The sequence below is a fragment of the Rhinopithecus roxellana genome, chromosome 13 (genome assembly GCF_007565055.1).
Source record: "Rhinopithecus roxellana isolate Shanxi Qingling chromosome 13, ASM756505v1, whole genome shotgun sequence".
Taxonomy (NCBI): Eukaryota; Metazoa; Chordata; class Mammalia; order Primates; family Cercopithecidae; genus Rhinopithecus; species Rhinopithecus roxellana.
The window spans coordinates 3856275-3867144 of record NC_044561.1 but is presented as its reverse complement, the minus strand read 5'-3'; the positions used below and the strand labels follow the sequence as shown (position 1 = coordinate 3867144).

Here is a 10870-nt window from a genome sequence, read left to right as displayed (position 1 = left end):
AAAAAAAAAAAAAAGCAGGTGTCTGATGTCCCCAACCGGCTCTGTCCAGGAAGAGCAGGAGGACTCCCTAGAGGAGGAGACAAGTGGGGTGGGGGAGATGGCAGGGGAGCATCCGAGGTCATGGAGCGGCCTTGGCTAGAGGGAGCAGAGGAACCACTCAGGGTCTGTGTCCTGGCTGCGGGGCCCATCCCCCTCCCTACCCAAGAGGAGGCTCTGGTCTGCCCCCAGACAGTCCCAGCACCCAGCAGAGGGCCCACCCAGGCAGTGCTGGTTGAGTGACTGAATTGGGGAACCATAGGAAGAAAGAGAGGCCAGGCCCGGTGCGGTGGCTCACGCCTATAATCCCAGCACTTTGGGAGGCCGAGGCGGGTGGATCACGAGGTCAGGAGTTCAAAACCAGCCTGGCCAAGATGATGAACCCCCATCTCTACTAAAAATACAAAAATTAGCCGGGCATGGCGGTGGGCGCCTACAATCCCAGCTACTCAGGAGGCCGAGGCAGATAATTGCTTGAACCTGGGAGGCAGAGCTTGCAGTGAGCCGAGATCGCACCATTGCACTCCAGCCTGGGCGACAGAGCGAGACTCCGTCTCAAAAAAAAAAAAAAAAAAAAAGAAAGAAACAAAGAAAGGGGGGCCCCAGGAGAGCTCGGTCCCACCCAGCAGGCGGGGGCAGGACAGGGCAGAGTCTTCCCCCCGCCCCCCGCTTCCTCCCTGAGGGCCCCGGAGGCCCACTCAGCCTCAGTCCCCACGGCTTGTGCGTAGGCGCCCGCACCATGAAGCGAGGGCCCCGGAGCCTGCGGGGCAGGGACGCGCCAGCCCCCACGCCCTGCGTCCCGGCCGAGTGCTTCGACCTGCTGGTCCGCCACTGCGTGGCCTGCGGGCTCCTGCGCACGCCGCGGCCGAAACCGGGTAAGGAGGACCCACCGGGCGCGTGGCGCCGGCAGCCGCGGGGAGGATGGGGCCCCGACCGCCAGGAGGAAGGCAGAGCCCCGACTCCCGGGAGCGCCGAGGGCTGAAAGGACCCTGTGGGCAGGGCCTGGAGGGGCCCGCTATCACCGCGCGGCCCTCACCGCCGCCTCTCTCCCTCCCCTTGTCCACTGCCCACCCCCCCGGCTGTCCCTCCCCTCCCCGGCCAGCCTCGCCCCCCTCCTCCCCACCCCGTCCCCGCTCCTCCCTCCCCTCGGCCCCCTGCCCTCCCTCCCTGTCCCCTCCCGCAGCAGCCCCAGCCAGCAGCTCTGCGCCCAGGACGGCGCTGCAGCCGCAGGAGTCGGTGGGCGCGGGGGCCGGCGAGGCGGCGCTGTCCCTGCCCGGGCTGCTCTTCGGCGCCCCCGCGCTGCTGGGCCTGGCACTGGTCCTGGCGCTGGTCCTGGTGGGCCTGGTGAGCTGGAGGCGACGACAGCGGCGGCTTCGCGGCGCGTCCTTCGCAGAGGCCCCCGACGGAGACAAGGACAAGGACGGTGAGTTCCTTGTGTAGGGGAACCAGTCCGAGCGGGGCACAGGGGTTGGGGTGTCGGGACGCCCCAGGGGGTGATGCATGGCCCCTGGGGGGAGAGAAGGGCTTTAAGGGAAACGGAGACAGAGAGCGGAAAAGAGTTTGCTCTGAGGAGCTCAGGCTGAGGACGGAGACATAGTCCTGCCCCTGAGACCCTGGTGGGAGCCAGGAACAGCTCTGCCCTACCAGACCCCAGTGTGAGGAAGAGACAGTTCGCGGGAAGGGGGCCCCGTCTGAAGGAGGAGCCTGTCCTGCCCTTTGGGAGTCTAACGGAGCTTGGTTCCCCCACAAATCCCTGCAGGGTTTGCCAGACTGAGCCCCAGCTCCCCAACTCCCTGCCCTGCCAGCTCCCCACTGGCCAGGCCTCTGGACTCAGGGTCAGCCATGTGCCACCCCTCCCCACCCTGCAGTGGGCTTCATTTGACGGAGTACTGCCCCTCCAGAGGAGTCTTCTAGGGGAGGGAGGGAAGGCTGTGACCCAGTACCGCGCCTCTATCCCCTCTGCCCTGCCCCAGAGCCCCTGGACAAGGTCATCATTCTGTCTCCGGGAATCTCTGATGCTGCAGCTCCTGCCTGGCCTCCTCCGGGGGAAGACCCAGGAACCACCCCACCTGGCCACAGTGTCCCTGTGCCAGCCACAGAGCTGGGCTCCACTGAACTGGTGACCACCAAGACGGCCGGCCCTGAGCAACAATAGCAGGGAGCCGGCAGGAGGTGGCCCCTGCCCTCCCTCTGGACCCCCGCCAGGGGCCTGGAAATCAAATTTAGCTCTTCACTCCAGCACGCACATGCCCTCTTTCTGGGACCAGGCTAACCCTGCAGAAGGACAGACACTACAGACCACAGCGTTCAGCCCCCATGGTGTGCTCGCCTTTGGCTTCAGACCACACCATCTTTGACAGCCCTTGAAGGTGGTAGCCCAGCTCCTGTTCCTGTGCCTTCAAAAGGCTGGGGCACTATGAGTAAGAGACCGCTTTTAAAATGGGGAAGGCACCATCAAGCCAAAATGAATCTGAAAAAGGACCAAGTGGGAGGATGCCTAATTTGTAGCTGGGTGGTTTTTTGTGTTTGTTTGATTTTTTTATTTTTTTTATTTTTTGAGACGAGTCTTGCTCTGTCACCAGGCTGGAGTGCAGTGGCGCGATCTCACCTCACTGAAACCTCTGACTCCTTGTTCAAGTGATTCTCCTGCCTCAACCTCCTGAATAGCTGGGATTACAGGCATGCACCACCACAGCCAGCTAATTTTTGTATTTTTAGTAGAGACGGGATTTCACCACGTTGGCCAGATGGTCTCGATTTCCTGACCTCGTGATTCACCCTCCTCGTCCTCCCAAAGTGCTGGGATTACAGGCATGAGCCACCGCACCTGGTCTTGTTTTGTTTTGTTTTGTTTTGTTTTTTTGAGACACGGTCTTGCTGTATCACCCAGGCTGGAGTGCAATGATGGGTCCCCAGTACATTGCAGCCTGGGCTCAAGCGATCTTTCTGCTTCAGCCTCCTGAGTAGCTGAGACTACAGGTGCTCCAACTTGCCCAGCTAATCTTTTTTTTTTTTTTTTTTTTTTTTTTTTAAAGACAGGGTCTGGATATGTTGCCCAGGCCAGTCTCAAACTCCTGGCCTCAGGCAGTCCTCCCCAAAGGGCTGGGATTATAGGCATGAGGCACTGCGCCTGGCCTCTATTTCTTTAATACCTGCCCTCAGAGCCGTCCTGCTTTTAAACTGATGCAAATGGCGGCAGTGCATCATCAATTCATGGGTTTGCTTGCTTTGGGATTTAGTACAAGACTATTTTAAGAAATAACAAAGGAGAAAAGATTGAACTGGATTTTGCTGAATCTAAGGTATCTGTACCCCAGGGTCAACCTTGAGATTGGCCCAATCTGCCAGAACCTAAGATGCCATTTTGACCCCAGTGGTAGCTTCTAGAGCCACAAGCCTGCATTTGAGAGGAGATGCGCAGCCTCCAGGGCTGGACTCCAAACTCAAGCTGAAGGAACATGTTGGCAGGCAGCTCTCTCAGGGTCCACCTGGAGTTCCAGCTGCTCCAAGACGCAGCACGTTCAGCCATATACACGGAAGGGCTGGGACCTACAAGAGGCTCCTTTGTGTAGAGGTCAGGGCAGGCCTGTGACCTTGAACCAGGTGGACATGAGGTTCCTTGAATTCCTTCTCGCTCTGGCTTGTTCCCCTGAAGCACTGGCCCCCCAGTGCTGGGCTCATTTGGCCATCCTGTGCCAGTCCCCTTGTCACCCACCGTCACAGTGGAAGCTGCTCCCTCCTCTTACAGCCCCAAGCTTTTCCTTACTCTGGGGCCTGGGACAAGACTGTCTCTTTCCACTCCTGGATGACACTGTGCACTCCCAGTCAGGCCGCCTCCTGCCTGCCCTCCTGCACAGGGTTCAAACCTCCTGAGCTGGACTCCATCCACCCTGGGCAGCTTCCTTGGAACTTGTTGCAGCTTAGCATCTTTGGAAGGGAGCACTGGACTAAGAGTCAAAAGGTGGAGTTCTGGGCACTGTCTTTCCACTCTTGGGCCCTGGGCATGTTCTGTTCCATGCAGCAGATGTTTTCTGCCTGCTTCCCCCTGAGCTGCCACCAGCGCTGCCTGGAGACCCCCTGCTTCTCCTGCCCCTCCTATCCCTTGCCAGGCCTCTGGACTCAGTGCTTCCTGTCCCAAGGACCTGTTGTGTGCCCAGCTCAGAAGACAGTGGCCACTCACATCCAGGTCTCTGCCTGGCTACTTGCTCTGTGAACCCATCTCAGATGCCCCTGCCCCCAGGGAGCCAGGTGACAGGGTGAGGTCAAGTGACAAGCAGTAGGTATGGGAGAGGGTTGGTGGGGTCAGGCCCACATGGGCCCAGCCATCCACTCCCCTTCCATCTGGGGTTGGGGGAGTCTGAGCTGCTCCTGGCCACCCCACCTCCCACCCCATCTTCTCCTGGACACCCCACCTCCCACCCCATCTTCTCCTGGACTCCCCATCTCCCACCCCATCTTCTCCTGGACTCCCCATCTCCCACCCCATCTTCTCCTGGACTCCCCATCTCCCACCCCATCTTCTCCTGGACTCCCCATCTCCCACCCCATCTTCTCCTTGACTCCCCATCTCCCACCCCATCTTCTCCTGGCCCCCCACCTCCCACCCCATCTTCTCCTGGACACCCCACCTCCCACCCCATCTTCTCCTGGACACCCCACCTCCCACCCCATCTTCTCTGGGCCCCCCACCTCCCACTCCATCTTCTCGTGGACACCCCACCTCCTACCCCATCTTCTCCTGGACACCCCACCTCCCACCCCATCTTCTCTGGGCCCCCCACCTCCCACCCCATCTTCTCCTGGACACCCCACCTCCCACCCCATCTTCTCCTGGACACCCCACCTCCCACCCCATCTTCTCCTGGACTCCCCATCTCCCACCCCATCTTCTCCTGGACTCCCCACCTCCCACCCCATCTTCTCCTGGACTCCCCACCTCCCACCCCATCTTCTCCTGGACTCCCCACCTCCCACCCCATCTTCTCCTGGACAACCCCATCTCCCACCCCATCTTTTGCTACAGCTAGGGTTAGCGCAGCCGGTGAAAACCCCGAGGGTGGGTGAAACCCCTCTGGGTCCCAGACATGCAAACCTTGGGCATCTCTCTGGCCCCGCCAGCCGGTAGGAAGTTTCCCCTGAGTTCTTAGTTTTTTCTTCTGAAAAATGAGCGGTTGGATGCAAGGTTCTCCTCCCAGCCTGTGGTCCCCAGAGAAGGACAGGAAAGAACCTTAGATAATTCTCCTATGCATTTCACAGATGAGGAAACTGAGGCCCAGAGCCGCCACATCGATCCCTCATTTGATCTTTATAAGAGCACCTGGAGGAGGAGGGTGGGGTGTTTGTGTTTGCTTACATTTTTTTGAATAAAAAAATGAAGATAGGCATTTTGTAGACAATCTGGAAGTTCTGGGCCGGAATCCATGATGTAGTCAGGGAAGACATGACCTGTGTCCAGTAACCCCAGGCCTCGAGTGTGTGGTGTATTTTTCTACATAATTGTAATCATTCTATACACACAAATTCATGTCTTGACCATCATATTAATATTTGGTAAGTTTTTCTCTCTTTAAATACTTCACAATAAAGTTTTCAACATGGTAAGGTTTTCCACCCGGGCATTTGGATACTTTGGTTTTTGCTGTTGTGGCCAAGATGGCCTCCTTCCACATGGTCATGTTCAGGGGTCTCTGTTTCCCAGCACAGTTGTTGTGCCAAAGGCCTTGACCTTTTTTTTGGGGGGGGTGGTGGGGGACAGAGTTTCACTCTTGTTGCCCAGGCTGGAGTGCAGTGGTGCAATCTCGGCCCACTGCAACCTCCACCTCCTGGGTTCAAGTGATTCTCCTGCCTCAGCCTCCTAAGTAGCTGGGATTACAGGCATGCGGCACCACACCCTGCTGATTTTGTACTTTTAGTACGGACAGGGTTTCTCCATGTTGGCCAGGCTGGTCTCGAACTTCTGACCTCAGGCGATCCGCCTGCCTGGCCTCCCACAGTGCTGGGATGACAGGTGTGAGAACCGTGCCCATCCGGCCAGGCTTGACCTTTTCAAAGGTCCCTGTTGGTCCATTTTTTCTCCTGCAAATCTATACCATTTCACATCCACCAGCAGTGATTATATGGTCCAGTTTGCAGATAGGAAAAGAGAGGCCCTGTGAGGTAACGGGATCCAGCCCAAGATACAACAGGTGGGTGACGGAGCTGTGCGAACCCTGGGTTCCCGCGCCTGGCTGGTGTGCCTGCCCAGCAGAAGGTCATTGACCCGGACACCCTCCTTGGGAGCGGAGAATTCCGGACTGAGGCCAGGCCGCACCCCTTGGTTTCATCACTACTCAGATTTTCTCCCTATCTGGTCTCTCTTTTTGGTAAGAGGGATCCCAGACAGACGCTGGAAGGGCCGTTTTAAGGGTAGGAACGGAAGGAAAAGGCCCCTCTCTGAGCCTGTGTTTCGGGCCAGCTTTTCCTGAAGGAGGGTCTGATTTCAACCAGGTCCCCAGGACCCTGGCCGGTGGGGGCAGGGCTGGCTGAAGTCTCGCTTCCTCCTGGGGCTTCCTGCAGGCCCGTTTCACTTCCTGCCTGGTAGCCGGAGGCTGGGGGCTCCGGGAGGGGTTGAGAAGCCCAGCTGGTGAGGCCAGGGAGGAAGGCCCCTCACCTTCGTTTCAGCAGGGATGGCTCAACATGGCACTATCCCTACAAGCTGGTAGCACCTCCCTGGGCCTCAACTTTCTGCTAAATGGGGCTCTTGAGGGCCACCCAGCTGTCCTTGAAGATTAAAGAGGTCATGTGGCATGTAGGGACAGAGGGACCCCTGCCAGGGCCAGGGAACGCCCCCAGCAGGGAGGTGTGAGCAGGCCTAGTCCTGCCCTCATGACCCCGGGGTGCGGGGGAGAGAGAATGGGGGTGCGGTAGAAACGACTGCCCCAAATAGCGGAATAGCGGGCAGAGTCGGGGAGCAACCGGGAGGAAAGAGATGCCAGTGTTCCCCGCCCCTGCGCTTCCTCCCGGGACTCAGACGGGCGCTCAGTGGTTGGCGTGGGGTACGGGGGGGAGGGACGCTACTGGGGTCCCGGGACCCAGGGGAACCTTGGCATCTCTCCACTCCCTAGACTGCGGATAATCTAGGATCCAGGCCCGAATCCAGGGACTTCGGGGCGGGTGAGTCTCTGAGCGGCTCCTGCAGTCAGCCCCGGCCACCACCGGCCCCGGGCGATTTGGGCGTGGGGCGGGGACTGGGCGGGGTGCGGCCGAGGGGCGGGGTCAAGAAGAGAGGCGGGGCTGAGGGACCCCAAGTCTCAAGGTGGCCGGAAAGGGGCGGGGCCAGAGGCATGCCGAAGGGGTGGGGTCAAGGCCAAGGGGCGAGGAAAAAGCGTGGGACCGGATAAGGGGCAGGACCAAGGCCGAGGGCACCTGCTTCGGGCTCCCGACCTCTGCGCCCTCGGGAGTCCGTGTCCTCAGGCGCATCCCGAGCCCTGGGGGCCTGGATGTGGCCCACGGCCCCGACTGAAGGGCGAGGCTCAGGGGAGAGGGCGCGAGACGCCTCAGCCCGAAACTGCGACCCAGGAGCAGGGGGACTGGCGGGGAGAGCGCACCTGTCCCCGTGCACGCGCTGTGGCCTCCGCGGAGTTCTGTCCTGTCTTGGTTCCCGCGCTAAGGTCTCGGTGTCTGCTCCGGATTCGCACGTACACTGAGGGCTTTGGAGGGTCCTGAAGGGGGAGCCCGTGGGAGCGTTCAGGCAGAGGGACTACCTGTGACAGCTAAAGTGCTGATCCTGAGGCACGGCGGTGTGCGGGCCGCGGAGACGGTGTCGGGGGCATCAGGACGGGGGGGCCGAGCCCCAGCTCCCAGCCTCCCAGTCCCGCCGCTCCCTGGCGACTCAGGAGCCTGGGCGCCCCTTCCCTCCCACGGGCAGCTGGAGCCTGAGTCAGAGTTGCCTCGCGGGAGACAAAGACAGCCGTGGGCCCTCCCTCCAGACCCCCTCCTGGTACCGGCATTTGCACCAGCAGGGAGCCCAGAGTCCCCCAAGAACCTCTGCTTCTTGGGTAACTGCATCATTGAGGAAATGGAAGAGTTTAGGAATGAGGCCTCGGAGGCTTGTGGGTGGCATCCGCGGTCATGGTCTTCTCAGCCTGGCTTCAGTGGGAGCTCCCACCAGGCCGCATGTACCTGGGTGTTTCCTGTCTGGGGCCCACTGCTTCTCCCTGTAACCCTGCCGAATTGCCTAGAAAGGTTGAATGGCCCTGGAGAGCAGGAATTCCAACCCTGTCAGCCTGGCTCCAAAATAAAGGATAAAGGCTGGGCGCAGTGGCTCGCACCTGTAATCCCAGCAATTTGGGAAGTCAAAGCTGGCCGATAACTTGAGATCAGGAGTTCCAGAGCCGCCCTGCCAACATGCTGAAACCCTGTCTCTACTAAAAATACAAAAATTAGGCCGGGCCTGGTGGTTCACGCCTGTAATCCCAGAACTTTGGGAGGCCGAGGCAGGCGGATCACCTGAGGTCAGGAGTTCGCGAGCAGCCTGATCAATATGGTGAAACCCTGTATCCACTAAAAATTACAAAAATTAGCCAGGTGTGGTGGTGTGCACCAGTAATCCCAGCTCCTCGAGAGGCTGAGGCAGGAGAATCGCTTGAATCCGGGAGGTGGAGGTTGGAGTGAGCCAAGATCAAGCCACTGCATTCTAGCCTGGGTGACAGTGTGAGACTCTATCTCAAAACAAAACAAAACAAAAATTAACCAGGCATGGTGGCAGGTCCCTATAAATCCCAGCTATTCAGGAGGCTGAGGCAGGAGAATTGGTTGAATCCAGGAGGCAGAGGTTGCAGTGAGCCGAGATCACACCACTGCACTCCAGCCTGGGCAACAGAGGGATACTCCGTCTAAAAAATAAATAAATAAATAAAACCTAGAAACTCTGGGCATGTGGGGCTGGAAAGGGATTCCAGGAAGAGAGGGCAGCCTGCATGTCCAGGCAGGGGGCAGGTGAGCCTGGATCAGGTGTTGGCGAGGGCCCTGTTGTGGAGTAGGAGTGCTTCCAGGGTGTGCTGAACTGGCCACAATGTGGATTGGGGGCTCATAGTGCAGGTTCTAGGCCAGACCCTGCCCTTCCTGGCTGTGTGCCAGTCACAGCAAGTCACTTCCTCTCTCTGAGTCTTGAGTTTCTCTCTAGGAAATCTCAAACCTTTCCCAGGGCTCAGCAGAGCTGGCAGACTGGTCACCAACCATCTAATATGGAGACATTGAGGCCCAGCACAAGCTGGTTGTCATGTCCACACCTCTCAGGGCCCCCAGCCTTCCCCAGCCAGAACTGAGTACCAGGTGAGGGCTAGACATGGAGGAAGGCCATTTTTGCACAGGAGCATGCATGTGACACACATGTGTGCACACACATGCCCACTGTGCAGGGAGGGCCCTCAGAGTCATGCTAGCCCTGGACATGCACACTCTTGCTTTCACCCAAGCACGCGCAGACACCCGTACACTCGAGCTGCCAACATTGGGAGCTGGGGGCGGGGCGGGTGCCCTTCAGGAGCAGGGACTCAGCTCCTCTGCCCGCCCCGCGGGGCTCACTGCAGATGCCAGGGGTTATTTTAAGCCTGGATCAATGGATGAATTTTGGTGACACAGGCTTGGTGGTAGTGGAGGGGGGCAGGCAGAAGAGATAAGGGGTGGGTGCCCTGGAGCCTTGATGGGGTGAGAGACCCTGGGGTCCAGGTCAAAGGGGTCACTCCTCGGCTGGGCTGCTCTATCTCCAGATCCCCTCACCCAGCACATGGCCAGGCACCTGAGGCAGTGTCAGCTGAATGGGCGATCAGATCCCAGGACTCAGCCAGTCAGGGTCAGCTGGGCTCTGTGTTCGCAGCTGCCCTTTCCTGCTCCACTCACTCCCTGCGGCCAGGTGTTCCCATGGAGAGGAGAGGGTATCCAGTGCCTGGTACAGACCCAGTAGTTGTGGTTACCTATGGCTGCTGACTGACCACTGAATCAGATTGAGATGGGGAGGAAGGCATGTGTGTGTGAGTGTATGTGGCGGGGGGGTGTTGGGGGTTGGACATCAGTCCCTGGGAGGGGCTGGAATCCACTTCCTTCATCGGACAAATGGCTGTCACTATGTACATGTATTTGAAGGTCTGAAGGGGTCAACATGAGGAAAACACCCAGTACCAGAACAGTGGGGGCAGGAGGGGGTCCAGAAAGGGGGAGCACTGGGAGACTTGCTCTGACCCAGCAGGGTCACCCTAACTTGGAAGAGTCCCCAGTTCCAAGGGGGCAGAGACAAGCCTCTTTCAACCCAGGTGCCCAGCAATGGGTGGGAAAAGTGGGAGAAGTGGCCCCCCTCAGAGCCCCTGCAGCCTCCAGGGCAGTGGGCAGAGGGCAGTGGGGACTTCAATACCAGCGGTGCGGGTTGTGCCACTGATCCCATTTCTAGGAATGCCCCCTAAGGAAGCAGGAAAGGACACTCTAGAAAGTAGAGCTCAGAAGCTCTGAGAAGAATCACAAATGAGAAGTTTCTTTTTTTTTCTTTTTCTTTTTCTTTTTTTGAAGACAGAGTCTCAATCTATTGCCCAGGCTGCAGTGCAATGGCACAATCTTGGCTCACTGCAACCTCTGCCTCCCAGGTTCAAGCGATTCTCGGGCCTCAGCCTCCCCAGTAGCTGGGATTACAGGTGCCCGACACCACGCCCAGCTAATTTTTGTATTTTTAGTAGAGGTGGGGTTTCACCGTGTTGGTCAGGCTGGTCTCCAACTCCTGACCTCATGATCCACCTGCCTCTGCCTCCCAAAGTGCTGGGATTACAGGCGTGAGCCACTGCCCCCAGCCAAACGAAAAGTTTAAGGA

General features: G+C 58.7%; 1 protein-coding gene across 2 annotated transcripts; it reads left to right on the top strand.

Annotated features, from left to right (window-relative positions):
• Positions 1-676: 676 nt before the first annotated feature.
• Positions 677-2480, top strand: TNFRSF13C (TNF receptor superfamily member 13C). Of its 2 annotated transcripts, none has more exons than XM_030913885.1 (3): positions 677-911; positions 1220-1459; positions 2061-2480. In XM_030913885.1, exons 1-3 carry the CDS (start codon positions 776-778, stop codon positions 2189-2191), a joined length of 507 nt encoding a protein of 168 aa, XP_030769745.1. In that variant the 5' UTR covers positions 677-775; the 3' UTR covers positions 2192-2480. The 2 variants fall into 2 exon arrangements, with proteins under 2 accessions (XP_030769745.1, XP_030769744.1); XM_030913884.1 differs by having other exon boundaries at positions 697-911; positions 2010-2480.
• Positions 2481-10870: the final 8390 nt, after the last annotated feature.